This window comes from Candoia aspera, chromosome 1 (genome assembly GCF_035149785.1).
Source record: "Candoia aspera isolate rCanAsp1 chromosome 1, rCanAsp1.hap2, whole genome shotgun sequence".
Lineage (NCBI taxonomy): Eukaryota > Metazoa > Chordata > Lepidosauria > Squamata > Boidae > Candoia > Candoia aspera.
In genome coordinates this window covers 21,383,851-21,403,033 of record NC_086153.1, presented here as the reverse complement: position 1 = coordinate 21,403,033, position 19,183 = coordinate 21,383,851, and the positions used below count along the sequence as shown (strand labels likewise).

The following is a 19,183-nucleotide window of genomic DNA, read 5'->3' as shown; positions in this document are numbered from 1 at the left end:
CAGTGCAGAGTTTCTCAACCTTGGATTTCATGCTGGCTGGAATTCTTGGAGCTGAAATCCACACATCTTCAAGTGGCCAAGGTTAAGAAACACTGGGCCAGGGGCTGCAGAGAAAAACATTCAAGAAAAAAAGTCCCCAAGGAGGGACAGCTGGACAGTGGCTTACTATGGTGCTGACTGCTTTTGTTCTAAGCCTTCACTCCCCTCCTTCTCCATGGGAGGAGAGCATACTGCAGCCCCTCCTGTGCTTCCTGGTGCACATATTCAAACAAAATACACAGATATCCCACAAGGGGAGAGCGGAAACACCCACAGGCAATACCTAACCTGATTAGATTGATGCACGCATATGCACGCAGAGCAACACATATGCAGCCACCCCACTTAGATCCTCACAGAGCCACATAGGCAACACTGTTAATTCTTGGGAAGAAAGTGCATGCATGTGCTTTCTCCCCACCCCACCCCCTTAATTTGTTATAGAAGAAAACACAGGCATGTCCTATGGCCCCAGCTGGTAAAGGGGGTTGGAAAGAATCACAGAAGCCCTGTTCTGCATGCGTTCCCTGTTTTATAGATTGATTGATTGATTTTGTGCCATCAAGTCATTTTTTAACTCCTAGCAACCACATAGATTTTCTCCATGTGTATATAAAAACATAAATATAAATATAAATAGCTAATTAGTTTTGTAGAACACAAAAGCTTATACATTCTAATAATAATCTAATAACCTAAGACGAATATTCCAGCTATAGATTTGGGATATTTTTTTCAAATTCATAGAGGCAGTATCTTTATCATGTCTCTATTCTTTTCCTTATGGGTAACACTATGATTTTTGTAGGGTTTTTTTTAAAATTCAGATTCATGTGACTGCAAGCCTGCGATCATGTGACGCATCATGGCTGCGGCCAGCTGGCCCTGCGTTTCGCAGCTGTTCCTGTATTTGCTGGTCCAGTCGACCGCCGCCCTCCTGGTGGAAACGTTAGAGCAGGTAAGGGGGAGGCCTATCCTGGGAACTCCGGTGGCGGGGAGCGGGGTATGGGAGGGGTCTTTCTTAGTCTCTGTCTGCCTTCTCCTTGCAGGTCTGCGGCTGTTGTGCGGGGCCCATGCGAAACAAGTCCGCAGTAGCTGTTTTCTGCGGTTCCCGGGTGGGCACGGTACGGCGAGGCCGCTGCTGCTTAGAGGTGGACCGGAAGATCGTTTTGGGGTGAGTCGACTCGAGTTGACATGACCAGTTTCTAGCCTTTAGCCGGGCTCCTGCCCGCCTGGGGTTATCCAAGTTTTGAGATCAAACGCTTTGTTGTTTATTCGTTCAGTCGCTTCCGACTCTTCGTGACTTCATGGACCAGCCCACGCCAGAGCTTCCTGTCGGTCGTCAACACCCCCAGCTCCCCCAGGGACGAGTCCGTCACCTCTAGAATATCATCCATCCATCTTGCCCTTGGTCGGCCCCTCTTCCTTTTGCCTTCCACTCTCCCCAGCATCAGCATCTTCTCCAGGGTGTCCTGTCTTCTCATTATGTGGCCAAAGTATTTCTGTTTTGCCTTTAATATCATTCCCTCAAGCGAGCAGTCTGGCTTTATTTCCTGGAGGATGGACTGGTTTGATCTTCTGGCAGTCCAAGGCACTCTCAGAATTTTCCTCCAACACCACAGTTCAAAAGCATCTATCTTCCTTCTCTCAGCCTTCCTTATGGTCCAGCTCTCACAGCCATATGTTACTACGGGGAACACCATTGCTTTAACTATGCGGACCTTTGTTGTCAGTGTGATGTCTCTGCTCTTAACTATTTTATCGAGATTTGTCATTGCTCTTCTTCCAAGGATTAAGCGTCTTCTGATTTCCTGACTGCAGTCAGCATCTGCAGTAATCTTCACACCTAGAAATACAAAGTCTTTCATTGCCTCTACATTTTCTCCCTCTATTTGCCAGTTATCAATCAAGCTGGTTGCCATAATCTTGGTTTTTCTGAGGTTTAGCTGCAAGCCAGCTTTTGCACTTTCTTCTTTCACCATGATCATAAGGCTCCTCAGGTCCTCTTCGCTTTCAGCCATCAAAGTGGTATCATCTGCATATCTGAGATTGTTAATGTTTCTTCCAGCGATTTTAACCCCAGCCTTGGATTCCTCAAGCCGAGCATGTTGCATGATGTGTTCTGCGTACAAGTTGAATAGGTAGGGTGAGAGTATACAGCCCTGCCGTACTCCTTTCCCAATCTTAAACCAGTCCATTGTTCCGTGGTCTGTTCTTACTGTTGCTACTTGGTCGTTATACAGATTCTTCAGGAGGCAGACAAGATGACTTGGTATCCCCATACCGCTAAGAACTTGCCACAATTTGTTATGGTCCGCACAGTCAAAGGCTTTAGAATAGTCAATAAAACAGAAATAGATGTTTTTCTGAAACTCCCTGGCTTTTCCCATTATCCAGCGGGTATTGGCAATTTGGTCCCTAGTTCCTCTGCCTTTTCTAAACCCAGCTTGTACATCTGGCAATTCTCGCTCCATGAATTGCTGAAGTCTACCTTGCAGGATCTTGAGCATTACCTTACTGGCATGTGAAATGAGTGCGACTGTTCGATAGTTTGAGCATTCTTTAGTGTTCCCCTTTTTTGGTATGAGGATATAAGTTGATTTTTTCCAATATGACGGCCATTCCTGTGTTTTCCAAATTTGCTGGCATATAGCATGCATTACCTTGACCGCATCATCTTGCAAGATTTTGAACAGTTCAGCTGGGATGCCGTCATCTCCTGCTGCCTTGTTATTAGCAATGCTTCTTAAGGCCCATTCAACCTCACTCTTCAGGATGTCTGGCTCTAGCCCCTGGCACCTGCTCAGCGTATCTGGCTTTGGACTCCAAGATGTGGTGTCCAGAAATTTATTTAAAATGTTCCACTGCCCTCAAGAGATGGTGATCTGATTAAGTAGGCTTCCTTACTTTTTTTTTTAAATCCAAAGTATATTATGAGAACTTCAATGTATAAAATGTTTGCTGGTATAAAAGTTTGCTAATGTATAAAATGAATTGCTGGGCACCTTATTATACATGATCCCTAGGATAGTGGTCTGAAAAATATTAATTAGAACAAAATCGGTATACTATTATAACCTGAATGATAATTTCCACATTCTCTTAGTATTGGCTGTGCTGACAGGGCTAATGTGAGTTGAAGTTAAATGTTAAGTACTGTACCCCTGCTTTATCATTTCAATTTCCCAGGCTGATTTATTCAATTATAATCATTTATTATGGTATGAATTAGCTTTATGATACAGTATTGTCCTGGAATATTTTTTCTTGAACATCATTTGTTGGATGAAAGTTAGGAGATTAGGTTTGAACTCTGGTGAAGGATAAAACTTGGGCGTAACTGCCATGAGGGGGAAAAAAGCATTGTGATATTTTGCCCTTTATTCTTGGAGAAGCTCATGTACTCAGCAGCCAACCTTTATGAGCCTCTAGAAGATTTGATAGGTCACCCAATATCTGGATTTGCGCAGCTTGCTGAGATGGGTTGGGTTGTTGGATTCAGCATGTTTATTTTTCTTTCTTTGTTCCATTTGAATAAATAACTATACCAAAAGAATCAAAAATGTTGTGGGAGTCCATCAGTTGTTTCAGCAAGTTGTGTCAACCAAGGCTTTGCATTAAGAGGTATTAAAGTGGTTTATTAGCTTGGCGTAATGTATTATATGAACACAGCAATTACGTTTTCTTAACCCAGCTTAAGTGTGTTGCATGAACCCAGTCAACAAGTGTAATTGACTGCTGCACCTGTTCAAAAAGCCCAACAGAACTGTAACATTCCATAACTGAGGTTTGTAACAAGCCCTATCTAGCCATTGTGAAACATTTCTTCTGTCACTCCCAATGTAAAAATAACATTACCTAGTCTTTTGCAGCCGAATTAAGGTACCTACTCATCCTTTTTCATCTGTAGGTTGGATTATGGGAACTGTTCATTGTATCAGCTCCCCTCCAGCTTCCAGGAAGTGAGCACAGCTTTCATCATGTAAGTCCATCCCATTACCCTCAAGTTCATAATTCCCCATACAAGACATAGAACTAAAAAGTGTTTTTGATAGTATAGCTCTTTGGGGTTCTTTCTATGTGCTGGATGCTGAGGCTGGGGGAGACAAAAGACAGCCTGTGGGTTCTTGCCTCTCTCTCTGAAACACCAGCAGTAATTGTGTTCCAGCCTCTGCATGTGTTTGTGCTCAGATACTTGGAAATGGTTTATAAACATTATTACTTTACTGTTGTTTATTTTTGATGTTATGTAAATATATTGAGAGCTCTTGCACCGAAGTCAAATTCCTTGTATGTCTAATCATACTTGGCCAATAAAGCTATGCTATGCTATGCTATGCTATGCTATGCTATGCTATGCTATGCTATGCTATGCTATGCTATGCTATGCTATGCTATGCTATTTGTGAGGCCTTGATATATTCAGGTATTAAATTTGTCTTATAAACAGCCATGGAATGTGTGTTTCTTTCTGTATGAGCGGCTGTTGGAGGGTGTTTGAATTCTATATTCAAACATTTGAATTGGACGTGTAATATCTGTCTTCAAGCTGCCAGGAAGGAAAGCCTCAACATGAGGTACTTGAAATGTGAATTGTCTCATCACAGCAGACGTGCCATCAGAGTGATGTGCTACACCAAACATCATTCACAGCATAGAGGAAGCACAGTATTGGCCTTGAATGTATTTTCTCCACCATCTTGTTCTTAATGCAGCGATCTTACTGACAATCCATTGGAAAGTCTCCCTGAAGATGGCTTCCGAGGATTCACTCAGCTGCAGACCCTGTGAGTGTTGTAAATGAGTGGAGGTTGCTGATTTGACTTATGGGTTAATGCTGCTTCCTCATGAAAGGGATTCAGCAGAAATCCGAAAGCTTTACTTGGCTGTGTGCATTTTCACAACATAGGCATTTGGGATGAGGTTTTATTTATTTATTTGGGGGGGAGCCCTATTGTATCTGTCTCTCACCTGTTTCTGATAGAATTTCTATTGATCCCCAGCGCTTTGCCCCTGAAGCTGGACTGTCCTGGAGGCAGTGAAGTGTGGAAAAATATCACCATCCAAGGGAGCAACCATATCTGTCAAGACCAGAGGGACTCCTGCAATGGCTCAGTGGGACTTGGTATGCACATAGTAGGCAAGATCTTGTGTGCTTGGGCTGTAGTCACCTAAAAAGAGATGGAGAAAGATGGGGATTGGGGATAAGTACCCCTAAAAGTACTTTGTTTACCTTCTAAAAGCCAGCTCCAACAACATTATTTCCAGCCTTATGAAAAAACAGTAAAGAAGATGCCTGGTGAGCCTCTGGGGCCAAGGTGTTCCACAGGGTCAGGGCCATCACAGAGCATGGTTGTCTCCAGGGTTAGGCTTCCTGAAACTCTGTCAGGAATGGGACCGTCAGTATCCCCCCCCTGGAAGAGTGTAAGGGACAGACACAATCATGGAGGAGATAAAGGGTTGTATAGGTCAAAATCAGAATGTTGATTTTGGAAGCCTCTTAGTAGCCAGTGCAGTGCCTGAAGAACAGGTGTTAATTCTACAATAATGGTTTTGACCCACTGAACTTTGGGTCATGTTCAAAGGCAGCCCCGTAGACTACTACATTACAGTAACCTAAGCATCAGCTGATAAGAGTGTGATTCACTCTTGCCACTGTATGTTCTGCTGCAGACTGCAAACATAGAGATAAAGCCTAGAACTCCCCTGCAGTGAAACAGCCACAGGATGGGAAGCAGAAATAAACAAGAAGTAACTCTCAAACTTCATGCTCCCATTCTGCTATCCCTTGTATGCTGGTGTCAGTGAGATAGCTAAATACTTTTTTTTAATCTGTTCAATTGTGTCCAAGTCCCTGCAGTTTTCTTGGCAAGGTTTTTCGGAAGTAGTTCGCCATTGTCTCCTTCCTAAGCTAAATACAATATGGTATTTATCTGAGTGCTTCTGAATTTGGCTGCTGAGATTTTGTTCGATGATGTTATTTTTTCCGTTTTATCAAATCTGTTTCTTTACTGATAACATGTGACTCTTCATAATTATTACTATGAATTGAATATTAGAAAGATGGCCCTGTTGGAAGGAGGCAGCACAATTGCCTTGGGCTGTTCTATAAAGGGCAGTGGAGGGCTCTCCAGCAGAAAGTTCTTTTGCATGAGATTAATGTTCTTGCTTAGCTGTTATTTCTGAAATTTGTATGTGAATATTTTTCAGAAGTGAACTGCAGCTGTGCAAGGAGATAGGCTTTGTACATATTTCTCCAACGAAATCTCTCTCTGGTTTTGGCACTAGCATTTTATGGGCTGGTCCTAATCCTGAGAAGATTGAGCATATATATTTGCTATTGGAGCAGCTTGTGCGATAAGATATAATCAGTGGTAATAGGGAGCAAAAGATCTGAAGCGAGGGCAGGGAGGTCAGCAAGTCTTGCATCTTGGGAAGACAAGGATAGGTGGGTTTGGCAGAAAAGATCAAGGTGGGCTGGATAAGGTCAGCTGTGCAAATGGTAGCTTGGATGGCACAGTGTTAATGGTCTGGGGAGACTGATGTGGAAAGAAAACTAAAGGCTAGAAGCTGTGAGTTGTGCAGGTCATGGAGTGAGATCTGAAAAGTGAGAAGGTGTCCTTCTCACCCTTTCCCACCCCCCACCCTCTTTCTCTACAGTTTGGCTATGCCCAGAGGGCTCGCTTTGTACTTCTGATGGACCTGGCTTGTCCCAGTGCCTCTGTGTAGATCCATACCATGGCTACAAATGCTTGCGCCAGGTGAGCTGGTCTTGGATTATGATGGGATTTATGCTGCATGTGCTTTTTCTCTGCTACAAGGAGACCTGGCCCTGGGGCATGATGGGATGGAAAGCCCAAAGGAAGACCTTTCCTGAATAGAAAGCCTCCTCCAACTGGGAATGGTCATTAGGTTATGCATTAGGGCTGCTTTCCTCTTCTCGCTGAGGTTGTTGGAAACTAACATCCAACAGCACTGGAGGGCTTCAGTTTGGAAAAAGCTGTGCTAGGGCTTGAGCCCATTTGATTCAGGCCTTTGAGGCTGATTAAAAGGAACCTTGGGAGCTGACCAAGCTAGGAAAAGCCTTCTAATTTGTCTTTGCATTTCAGGGCAAATTTCCATACCTGCTGTTTTTTGGAACTTTGGGGGCCATCACTGCTACCCTCTCCACCCTGCTCTGGATCACACAGCGGCGCAAGGCCAAAACCTTTTAGTGGCCTCTCCGTCCTCCAGGCCCACCCACACTACACAAAGGAGGTGCTAGTCTGCAGTCTTCTCTGCTGTCTATTGATGCCCTTTGGTTTTCAACACTTGGAGGTTCCCCATTTTTCTGGGGGAAATCATCTTCAGATTGGAGCCTGCCCATGTGATCACACAGCTTCCGACGTATGGACCCTGGGAGAGAGCTCTAGCAGTTATTGTACAGGAACCCATTTGTTTTGGCTAGCCCCTGTTTGCTTTGCCAGTGCACAGAAATCAGGGCTGTCAACAAAGTATAATAAGAGGAGTGGGGAAAATCAATGTCTTACTGGATGTTCGATATCCTTTGGACTGCACATTTAATTTCTAATAAAGTAAATACACCTAAACAGGGTTGTGTCTGGATATGAAGAGAACCAGCCCTTGTTGTGTGACTCCTGATTTCTTAGGGCTTAATCCAAATTCCTTTCTTCTATGATTAGAAGCAGGGAACCTGAGAAATAGTGGTAGTTAGAAGCAGTGTTTGGGTGCCCTTTCCTAGGGGAAGTTTTTCTTGGTCTGGAATGCTCAGAAGAGAGACTCCCTCCCCATCCTTGCTCCTGTTACTTCAAGACACCTCTTGGATTCTATCATTAATATAGCCAATTGTTCTCCTGCCTTAAAACTTGAGGGTTTGTTTTAATAATTAACTGAAACATATTTCCTTCCCTAGCCGTTGCTGTTTTCTGATACCTAGTTACTCCAAATCACCTCCTCTGTTCTTTTTTCCCCATGCCTCTTACAGAAAGCTTGCAAGTTGCCATCTTTCTCCCTTCTACAAATCATGGAGCAGTTGGAAAAACTGCTTTGTCTGCATTCCAGGCAAAAGGTGAACTAGTGATTCTGTGTTTGAACATACCCATCCTTTAATGCTTTGTTTCTTTCTCTTTTGTTGTTAAAAGACTTGTGTTTACTAAGTCAGCCCATTGCTCTTGCGTTCAAGCAAGATTCCCCAAGCTTTTAAACCAGGTCAGTGTTCAATAAGCTTTTGCTCTGTACTAAGTATTTGAAAACCACCCAAATGTGATTGTTTTAATTAAGTCATTGTTTTAATTTAACCATTAGCTTATCCATTTAATAACAATGATTGTTTCAATTTAACCATTAGCTTATCAATTTAAAAACTAATTTAAAATCACATTGTTTTTTAAAAACACCACCAAACTTCCCTAGGATATGTGTTTCTTGCACACATTCAGTGAATTGTTCCAAGCATTTGATCCACATCTGCTTCCCATTTGCAATAAAAAAAGATCAAACTTGGCTCTACACTGGAGATTGCTAAGGTAGGTAGAAATGTATATAACTAAGGCAGCAGCATTGTAAGGAAGAAGGAGCTCCAGTTAATAAACCGGGGAAGAGATTTCATAGCATGTCTGATCTTGATTGCTTTACATTCCATGTGAATTTGCTCAGCATTGAGGCTTAGGAGTGTGCTGAGAAAATCAAGTAATTTGGTTTTACTGAATATACACAGAGCAGGTCAGCAGTCTGTAGTGAGAGACAAATGGCAGATGTACAAGATGGTTAATTTTGGAAGGTCAACAATCAAATATATCAAAATAACTATCTTAAATTATGGCAAGAAATCAAACCTTGAAGGTGGAGGAATCTAAAGGTATCTTGGTTAGGATTAATTGCAATTATCAAAATGAATGTATCACCCAAGATAAGCACTTCCGGGAAAGAAATGGTGAACTGAAGATGGCTCCGCAAAAAGAGCTGATGACCATGGTGGAATAAAGTGCCAGCAAGTAGACTGGATCTTCATAATTCCTCTCTGGACAAGGAGAGGACTTGAGATCACCCACAAGTGCTCCAGACAATTGCTCTTCATGAGGAGACCGCGAGACAGCAGTCTCTGGTAGGTTTAGAGCTCTGAGAGATGAGGGAATAGCCATCTTCAAAAGGACACTGGGTTTGCATACTTCCTTTTCTAATCACTTTTGGAAATTGCTTGTTAACTGCTTTTCAGCTATTACAAACCTTGGGATCGACAAGTTTTACAACCCTTAGCAAAAGTTTTAAATACAAATTTAAGGACTTAATTTTTTTTCTGGAATAAATAGCAAAAGGGTGATTAAAACTTTGATTTTAGAAAGTTACAAATGGACTAAGGGTCTAGATAAATTTGAAATAAGATTTTGGAATTAATTATAAAGCATTCTTCCTGGAGGAAAATGCTTTTGTTTTGAATTCTTTAAAAAAAGACTTTAAAAATTGGACACTAGAGGAAATTAAAGGAGAAGAACATTCAAACTTGACTTACTAATACAGAATAGAGCAAAATATTTTAACATTCGACATATTGAGACAGCTGGTCCTTCAAGCTCACAGCATCTGCGGAAGAGCCCTTGCCAGCATCAGAAGCCTTGCCTGTAGCCAGTGTGGAACCAGTGCCGGTGCCTTCTGCCCTTGCAGAACTGCCTTCTACATGGGTCACTCCAGTAGAGCCTCTCCATGCTGTCCCTGCTGAGCACAGCCTCGTGTCCAGCTCCAAGCCTCATCGCATCACTCCAGCATGATCTGGGTGTGCCTCCAGATCTCAGCCTTGCCTCAGCACTCCAGCAAAGTCTAGTCTAGTCTCCAGATTCAAGCCTTGCCTAGATGCTCCAGTCCAGTCCAGCCTAGTCCTCAGATCCGAGTCTTGCCTAGGTGTTCCAGCAAGTCCAGTCTTGCCTTCAGAACCAAGCCTTGCCTAGACGCTCCAGACCAGTCCAGTCTCATCTCCAGAATCAAGCCCTGCCTAGATACTCCAGTCAAGCCTTGTCTGGCCTCTGCATGCCAGCCTGATCCAGCCTGTATGCCAGGATACCCACCTGAGTGTTCAGCCTCTCCTTTGCCACGCACTCTAGCTCCTTCCAGTCTTGCAGCTTCAATCAGAGGATTGGCCAATTTTGCCTTGCTGTCTTGCCACAGTCTGACCCTGCAGTGTAGCCTGCATGTCCTTTGCCACCTGGTTGGACTTGGTTTGAACTACATATTCTAATCTATTGCAGAACTTTTATTATTGTAAATAGTTATTCAAAAAAGAATTTTATTAGTACTCTGCCTAGCTGTCTCATAGTCTGAACAGGACAGGTTACGACATGGAAAAAGATGTTACACTGGACATAGAAAAGAAACTGGCTGCTATCTTTAATAATTAAAAGGGATATACAAATAAGCCAAGAGAGTGACTTGGGTAATTTTCCTATATTGGATTTACAAAAGAGGCTTGTTAAAGCTTTAAAGAAGTTTGTGAGAAGGGACAAAGAAAAAATGAAAAGAAATTAAGTTCTAGGATATTATTTGAAGGGACTAAAGATCAAGATTGTTAGAAGTAAAAGGAAGGAATATAAAGTTGGTTTATTTGATCAAGGTTAAAATAGGCATGTTGTTATGTCTGGTAACCCTTAATGGACTTTTGCTGACATCAGGAGTGAAATGACGAGGTTTTATGGATTTGTTTATAGATGATAAGATATGGGAAGAAGAGATCATTTGTTGTATTTTAAGAGAAGGTGGTAAGTTACTAAAATTGTTTATACTTGTGATGAGTGGGGAAGTCACTTCTTTATGTATTTCTTTTTCTTTACTACATTATTTTTTCTTTTCTATTTTTCTTTCTATTTTTTCTTTTTTCCTTTTCTATTTTTCTTTCTATTTTTTCTTTTTTCCTTTTCTGCGCCTTCTATTTTTTCTTTGTTTTCTTTTTTTTTAGTTTATATTCTTTTTTATTCTTGTAAATTGTAATCTTTGATAAAATTACTGTTAAAAAAAAGAATGGCAAGAAACTGTCAGTAAATTCATAAGGAGTGGGAAAAGACCCAGAGTTAAACTAAAAAGATTCCAAAGAGAGAGGTGGTCTTGCCCTTCCAAATCCTAAACTACCATCATAAAGCAAGTTGCTTTTCATGGATCACAGATTAGATAAAATCCCAGAATTGTAGAATGGCAATACTTGAAGGGGACATCTTAGCCAATGGACTCCATAGATATTTATAGTACTGAGATACAAAGGAGGATAAAAATTTAAAAAGACAAATTATTAGACAAAGGTTGATAAAAGTAAGGAATTCTACAAAGGGAATAATAAGCCCAACAATTTCACCTCTAGCTACTCCCTCAAATGCTTTCCATGTTGGAGATAATTACAGCAAGAAAAAATATAATTACATACGATGTGGTATAGATGTAAAAAAAACCCCTCAAAAGTACTGGAAAGTTATACTACACATAATACAATGCAGAAAATTTTGGAATTTAAATTTGAAATGAAACCACAACTTTTCTCATTATATATAATTTCAGAAAACTTCAACTTCACAATTTAATAAGATACAAGCTCACAGCAGTGAGAATAAATTTCATCCAATACTGGAAGAAAGATATAATCCCAACAATACTTAATTGGGAACTTAAACTTGGAGAAAATGCAGCAATGGCAAAATTAACGGTGTAATAGAATTTAACCAAATTTAAGCAAGAATGGTTTCCATACATACAATATATCAGCCAGCACGGTAAATATAATCACTTACAGTCTGGTTTCTAAGGGGGCCTAAATATTTATAAATATTGTAAAGTACAGATGCACAAAAAGGGGGAAGATAGAAACCTAATCATCTTTTTCCTTTATCTATTGGTATTCTAATTGTTGTCAAGACAATCAGTTTGGCATAGTGGTTACAGCACCAGGCTAGAAACTGGGAGACTGTGAGTTCTAGTCCTGCCTTAGGCACAAAGCCAGGTGGGTGACCTTGGGCCAGTCACTCCCTCTTAGCCCTAGGAAGCAGGCAATGGCAAACCACTTCTGAAAATCTGCAAAGATAACTGCAGGGACTTGTCCAGGCAGTCACCAGGAGTCAATGCTGACTTGAAGGCATACAGTATATATGTATATATATAATTGTCAAGCTTGCTTTGCTTATCTTCTCTTTTCCTTTTCAACATGTACAAACAACATTAAGTAACAATACAGTGGTGATCTTAAGTAATCAACTCAAGACCAAAACTTTTATTGTATAACAAACACTTTGATACAACTCACAGTGGTTCTTTATTGTTATATTCAATTCTAGATGAAGAAGCCAAATACTATTACGCTTATTAACATTGACATTGTAAACCATAATTAAGATTGATAATATTTCTTTCTTTTATTGAATCCTAAATGGCTTAAACTATTAAAATAATAGTGTGTTAATAATTTTTAATCAACATTGTATCGGAGTAATATAATGTACTATGTAAGTTTTGCAACAATATGATAATAAATTTAAAAATTGGTAGGTCTTTCTAGGCAATGGATAAGTGATGTAGGTATTTCTTGGATCCTCAGTTCACTGTCTCCCTGCCTTGGCATTACAGTTTAGTAGTTACTGCTCCCACCACCTGTCCTCCTTGCCCTAATCTGGTCTGTGGCAGAGATGGGCTCCCATAACCTGTAGTGCCCTTCAGCGAATAAAAGTAAGAATTGAAAAAAATGAAATACTTTCTATAATGCAGCTTCCTGATCCTGTTGCATAATGGTGGGTGGCTAGAGATTTCCACCCTTCTTTCATGCTTTGGAAGATAGCAAATATTTCAAGAGATAAAGTCTTTTTTCCCCAAAAACCCCAATAGTTATGGTACATGAATCCTATTTACAAAAATACATACATAGCTCTTGGTAGACCACAAGATGGTGCTAGACTGCTATAATTGGTGTTCTCGGGAGACTGACTGCTTTTAAGTTATAAACTGGCTTCCTGGAAAATAATCAACTCAATCTGAAATTACAGTTGCACAGAGAAATAAGAACAAGGGGAAATAAGACTTCTAATACACCTACAACAAATTAAATCAAAAGTCTAATAAAGATTCCTGGCTAAAAACATTTATGTATTTATATACAAACAATCTGAATCTTGAAACAAAATCTTCTTTTCTCCCCTGGTTTTTGGGGGTAAATTCAAACATCTATCAGAGCTATTTTTAGCTTATTTTTCCCAGATCAGGCACAGCAACTTCTTGCTCTGCATCTTCAGAGTTCTACCCTTTCTCTTTTAAAAGACAAGGTTATTTCCCATCCAGGAGAAGGATGGATTGCAGGGAAGCTCTTTATGCTTATGTGCCAAAAATCCAGTCTTACCTATGTAAATGTATGTTCCAACTCAGATGCTGGTTGGCTGGGAACATGACCAGGCTCAGAGTCTACCTCTCAACAGAGGGCAAGTGATCCAATTTGCATTATGACATCACAAGGTAAACTCTAACCCTTACGTACTTGATGAATCTGGGCCATCCCTAACCTTGCTACTAAAATTACTAATGCAATTTTAGGCTCATAAGTAGAAGAAGAATACTGCAATTACCAGGCAATAAACTCTAGGCCAGCCAAGTGATACCACTGCAGTTCTGTCTCACTTTCTGCAGGCTATAGGGGTCTGGATGGGGGAGAACAGGCTGAAGACTAAGTGGCTGTGGATTTGGATCAAGAGGATTTTCATCTTCGGTTGTTGTTGGGGTTATACTACCCTAGAGAGACCCAGTGTGCAATATGGAGGTGGTCCTGGACTCATGGCTCCTGTTTGAAGAGTAGGTGGTAGCTGAGACGTCCTTTGCATGTATCCATTTTATGCAGCAATTGCACCCATTCATGGAGTGGAAGGCTCTACTGACAGTCACTCAGGCCTTGGTCAACTCTTGTCTGGATTACTGCAATATACTTTATATGGGGCTGACCTTGAAGACCAGTCAGAAGCTCCAGCTGGTCCAGAATGGAGTGGTGCGAATAGTAACGGGATCACCTTGGTAATGGCATACTTAACATATTTGATACCCAGAGCAGATCATTTTTTAACACATCCCTCCTTCATTGCTGAGAGCCAGTTGCGTATAGTGCTGAAGGCATCAAAACCAGGAGACTGAGTTCTAATCCCGCTTTAGCCCAAAGCCAGCTGGGTGATCCTGGACAAGACACTTCTCTCAGCCCTAGGAAGAAAGAACTGACAAGCCATTTCTGAAAAATGCTGCAAAAAGCAAACAAACAAACATGCAGAAGGGAGTCACCAGGAGTCAAAACTTACTTGAAGGAATACATTTTTTCCACTGCCAACTGCAAAATAGCTGATTGGCCATGGACATCACTAGCCTCCTCCTACCTTCAGCAACATCCCCCTTATTGCCTGCATCAGGGATGGCCCACCAACCTGCCCACCCTTGGTGTGCCACTGCATCTTGGTGTGTCCATGTAGCACTGCTATTTGCAAGCTGCTCTGGTTACCAATAGGCTCCTAAATGCATCTGAAGGCGCTGGTTGTTACCTATAAAGCCCTTCGTGGCACAGGGCCTGGTTATATACAGGGCCACCTGTTTCTGATTACCTCTGCCCTTCTGATAAAATCTGACACGGTGGGCATGTTCCAGGTCCCACCATTTAAGCAGTGTCATTTGGCAGGACCCAGGAGCTTTGCTTTCTCCATTGCTGCAAGCATCCCCCTGAGACTTGGGTGGCCCTTGTTGGTGTATCATTGTTATTCTGCAAGGAATAAGCCACAGAAACACCCTGGTACCATGGTAACTAAATTCTGCTTAAGTGTCAGTAGACTCAAGAGGTCATGCAACCATTGTTCTCAGGTTAAAAGGTAACAGAGGTCAGAAAGGTTAAGTGTGGGAGGACCATATAAGGAAAGCTGAATTTTGAAACCCAGCCCTTGCTTCTTCTGCATTTGAATCCCTGCTAGATCTTGCTCAGCCCTTGCTCAGCATGCACATATGTGCATGTGTGAGAGACTGTAAATATGCCTTTTCATAAATAGATTTTGAGAACTCCAGGGATCTGGATGAAAACTGTTTATGTTCTGTTTGTTTAAATACAACTATTTTTGTTGAAATGCCTGGTGTCTTTCTGATCTCTCGAGCCAAACGTTTTCCAGCACTCTGCACATGCACTAACAGCCCTGACTCCACCTGCCTTCTGAAGATTCTGAAAACCTAGTTTTTCTGTCAGACATCAGGTTGGGAGGTTTTAAGCCTATCTTGATTGCCTGCTTGTTTCTGGTTGTTTCAAACTGCCTCTGGTGCAATACAGGTAGTCCTCACCGACCACTCATTCAGCAACCATTCAAAGTTACAACAGTGCTAAAAAAGGAGACTTGCAATCAGTCCTCAAAGTTACTACTGTCACAGCATCCCCGCAGTCACATAATCTTGGCAACTGATGCACATTTACAATGGTTGCAGCATCCCATGGTCACGTGATCACCATTTGCAACCTTCACAGCTGGCTTCCAACAAGCAAAGTCAATGGGGAAGCCAGTAGGAAGTCACAAGTGGCGGTCATGTGACATCACACTTAATGACCCACAGTGATTCGTTTAACAACTGCAACCGGAACTGATGACCTGACGTAAATTGGGTGCGGTCATGTGTCATTCGTTTTACGGCTGTCGCTTAGCAATGGAGTTGCCAGCCCTAATTGTGGTTGGTATGTGAGGACTACCTGTTTTATTATATTTAATTTATCCCAATGCTGGGTGGGATTGTGGGTTGCAAGAGAACAATGTTCCTAAATGATTAATGTGGACCATTTTCAGTGTCTTGCCCCTCCTCTCTTCCCTTGAACACACTGCAGTGAGTTAGAGCAGTCATAAAGAAAATGCGATGATTGCAGAATCACCATACCAGAACAAACTTATGTCAAAAAACACAAAAAACCCACACAAACTCCTCCCAGCCTCTCTTATACTGACTTAATTTATGGGGAGTAAATGTCCTTCTACATATATTTTAAAGAGACACAGAGTTAGGCTGGAGTAAAGTACTATTAGAAAAACTGGAAGTTTGTCTGATTAATATAAAAGATATGTAAATGCAGTCTGTCTGCCTATTGACTTTAAATGTGACCCCAGCCACCCTAGTACCCTTCCTGTTCTTTACTTGCCCAGCCATGTTGAGATGGGATAGGAATCCAAATATGTACCTGAGTTTAAAACAAACCAATAAAAACCTAGATAGCTTCACAAACATCTTTGTCTAGAAATCCAATTATCTGTAAGTTTAAATGTGTAAAAGGCTGTCCAGGAGATCTTGAATTCTGATCCCAAAATTCTATTTGTTCAGCGCTTGTCTGCAGTTTTGAAAGGCTACTATTTAAAATGTTAATATTTCCATTTTATATACTGTATTCCCCTCCCAGGCACAATCCTAACAACAACAGTAAGACAGACTGGCTCGCTCAATCATAAAGGGTGGAGTTAGGCCTGGTCTACTGGGCAAACCACAGCAGCGCCGATTGGGAAGCCAGATCAAGGCGCCACTTTTGAGATGCTCTTCCTGGATAACAAAAGACTTTCTAAGGAGGGAGAAGGAGGCCGCCGCACGGAGACCGAACAAGGCTGGACACCTTTTGTCCTTCTGCAACTAATGTCTGTGTTTGCCAAATGATCTGCCCATGGCATGCACGGAATGCATTTACTTCAAGCGCCTTCCTTCTACAGCACGTACCGATCGGGCCTTGCGAGGCGCAGATAGAAGTAAAGAGAGACGGCGCTAGAGGAGCCGCGCCAGGGCGGAGCCTGGAAAAAGCGTGCCCCACTCGGCTCGTCTGCACCGCCCCTCGACAGGTCATTTCCTCCCTTCTTCACCAACTCGGCTCCGCCTCCTGTTAACGCGCTTCTCATCGCTTCGGCCCCGTCACCTCCCCTCGTGCGTCTAGCGCCGGCCGCATACTCCGCTTTTTCCCTCCTGCTCTGTCCCTCTGTCTCTCGTTGTCTGCCTGTCTGTCGCCCTCGCCCTCCCCCCCCCGCGCGGAATCCTGAGCCATCCTATCCCGTCGTCGTCCTCCACGTGCTAAAGCGAGCTATGGGCAGCCTAGTGCTGGAGGATGGGACGGTGTTGCGTGGGCGCCCCTTTGGACTTGTGGGGACCCCCGTTGCCGGTGAAGTCGGTGAGTTCCTCTCCAGGATCAGGGTGGGGGAGGAAGAGAAGGAAAGATCCTTGGCCGCCCGGTCGCACTTCTGCCTTCCCCGACTCTACGGTGGAGGAAGGGTGGCGGTGCTGTCCCCCTGCCTAGATGTAGGGAGGAGTCGGGAGATGGTCTTGCCCTCTGTCGCTATGCCCATTTGCTCAGCAGGTGCCTTTGGCCATTGCTGGATCTCCAAGTGTGCCTAAGGCGATTTGTAGAAGAGTGCCTTTGAACATGGCCAGAGTCCCTTGGTCTCCTGGACCAGACTCCTTGGTAGCAGAGCTGTCTGTGGGCAGGTGATAGACCTGATAAGACCACTTCTGTTCTTGCAGGCAGGCTGCTGGGCTTTCTCTGGCTTGCCACACTGCTGATCTTGGAAGTAGATCAGGCCTGTTCCCAGCTGAGGTAAATCAGAAGAAAGAAGGTATCATCCTATCTGGGCTCATGATTGTGCCTGCCTACACCAGTAGTTCCCAACCTGCTTTTGCGGCATGATCAGCTGAAAGGCTTCAAAAGAGCAAATAAGGAATTAAGGCAGCTTATGCCTCCAGGCCCTATGCTGGTGATGGCCCTCCAGAAAATTTTTTTTTTTTTTTTTAAAAAGATGCTAATTCACGAAGAACAAGGCTCATGCTGGCTTCTAATTATGCTGGCTGTTTGGTAGCTCTGGGGACAGTAGCAACACACAGTGGTAACCACCCAGAGTCACTCCTTGAATGAGATGGGGGATGACTAAATTTGAAAAATAAGTAAATAAATAAAACATACTTCCCAGTACCACATGATGGAGAACACAAGGGAAATGCACTGTTGTGTTTGTGGTGAAAGGTCCCCTGTACAAGCACCGAGTCATGTTTGACCCTTTGGGGGGAAGCTGCTTTCGTGACGTTTTCTTGACAGACTCTATCGGGGTGGTTTGCCGTTGCCTTCCCCAGTCATCACCTTCCCCAGCAAGCTAGGTACTCATTTTAGCCAGGCCTTTTCAAAGACATTGAAGCAGCTGGTTGGCTGTTGTTGGAACAGGTTGCTAGACAGAACAGGTCTGTGTTCCCAGTAGAGTTGTTCTTCTACTCCTGGATGTAGCTGCAGCTGGTTTGCTGACTGCTTCAAAGTACAAAGTATTTTGTTGAGAAGAGTGAATTCAGAGTGGCTCTTCCCCTTATGCCCTTCCTATTGAAGAGGGCCAAATGGCTAGTCCAGAATCTGAGAATATGTCACTGCCAGGAAGATGATCCAAGTTTTCATAGAACACAGCAATAACAACAACAAATAATAAGCATTATTTAGTTGTAATCCATACAGTGATCCTTACAGCATTATTTGTAGGGGTGAGATGGCTCACTTCTGCTATGAGAACAGTCCATATTGGTTCTTATAGAGAATAAGATTTAGTTAGCCCTTTAGTCTAATCCAGCTGCAGCTTTTCCCATGTACCACTATCTTGTTAATAACTATCGGTGAAAGCTACAGCATGGAGAACATTCTCTCCTGGGAAGGAGACAGCTGTAATGGTGTTAGAAAGCTCATATCAAGAATGGGATGAGGAAGAAGCAGAAGTGGATAGAAAAGACAGTGCCACGTATCAAGAGGTGCTTTAAGAAGGCTGTGTGTTTTACAAATTCTTACAATCATGAGAATTCAGCTTATTCAGTGAAAAAAAAAAACTCTTGTGCTAGACAGACAGAAAGAAGAAGTAGCATTCTCAATGCGTCTATAACAGTATTTTCCTCAATCTTTGGAATGTCTGTGGCATTACAGGAGGCCTGGTATTGGTTTGTTCCATGTGGCAAACATTATCATGACTGGAGGGCAAGCAATGTGTGGTCAAGATGGGTTTTCTAGGTGTGGAAATTGTGAGAATGGAACAGGTGCTGGTCATTGCTTATCTTGGCTCTGTCTTTTTATGTTGAGAATATTGTGCAGAAGTAGAAGTCGATATTCTGAGATGGTCTGGGATTCCACGCTGGGTAAACT

The 19,183-nt window shown here is 42.5% G+C and overlaps 2 protein-coding genes across 3 annotated transcripts in view; both read left to right on the top strand.

The window, feature by feature from the left end:
- The first annotated feature begins 886 nt into the window (after positions 1 to 886).
- On the top strand, positions 887 to 7,628 carry ATRAID (all-trans retinoic acid induced differentiation factor). Its single transcript, XM_063299831.1, has 7 exons — positions 887 to 997; positions 1,089 to 1,213; positions 3,950 to 4,021; positions 4,755 to 4,826; positions 5,043 to 5,164; positions 6,700 to 6,800; positions 7,149 to 7,628. The coding sequence occupies exons 1-7, from the start codon at positions 905 to 907 to the stop codon at positions 7,251 to 7,253; spliced, it is 690 nt and encodes a 229-aa protein (XP_063155901.1). The 5' UTR covers positions 887 to 904; the 3' UTR covers positions 7,254 to 7,628.
- Positions 7,629 to 16,898: 9,270 nt separating this feature from the next.
- Positions 16,899 to 19,183, top strand: part of CAD (carbamoyl-phosphate synthetase 2, aspartate transcarbamylase, and dihydroorotase) — a 35,219-nt gene continuing 32,934 nt past the window's right edge. For both annotated transcript variants that reach the window (XM_063299822.1, XM_063299816.1), the window contains exon 1: positions 16,899 to 17,191. In XM_063299822.1, coding sequence (XP_063155892.1) covers positions 17,129 to 17,191 — 63 coding nt within the window. In that variant the 5' untranslated portion in view covers positions 16,899 to 17,128. The remainder of the gene's footprint in view (positions 17,192 to 19,183) is intronic.

Excerpts from the sequence above, each read along its gene's own strand:
- ATRAID (XM_063299831.1), top strand. The coding sequence starts at position 905 with ATGGCTGCGGCCAGCTGGCCCTGCGTTTCGCAGCTGTTCCTGTATTTG. Across the intron at positions 5,165-6,699 it reads CAATGGCTCAGTGGGACTTG|TTTGGCTATGCCCAGAGGGC; the intron begins GTATGCACATAG and ends CTTTCTCTACAG. Across the intron at positions 6,801-7,148 it reads GCTACAAATGCTTGCGCCAG|GGCAAATTTCCATACCTGCT; the intron begins GTGAGCTGGTCT and ends TTTGCATTTCAG.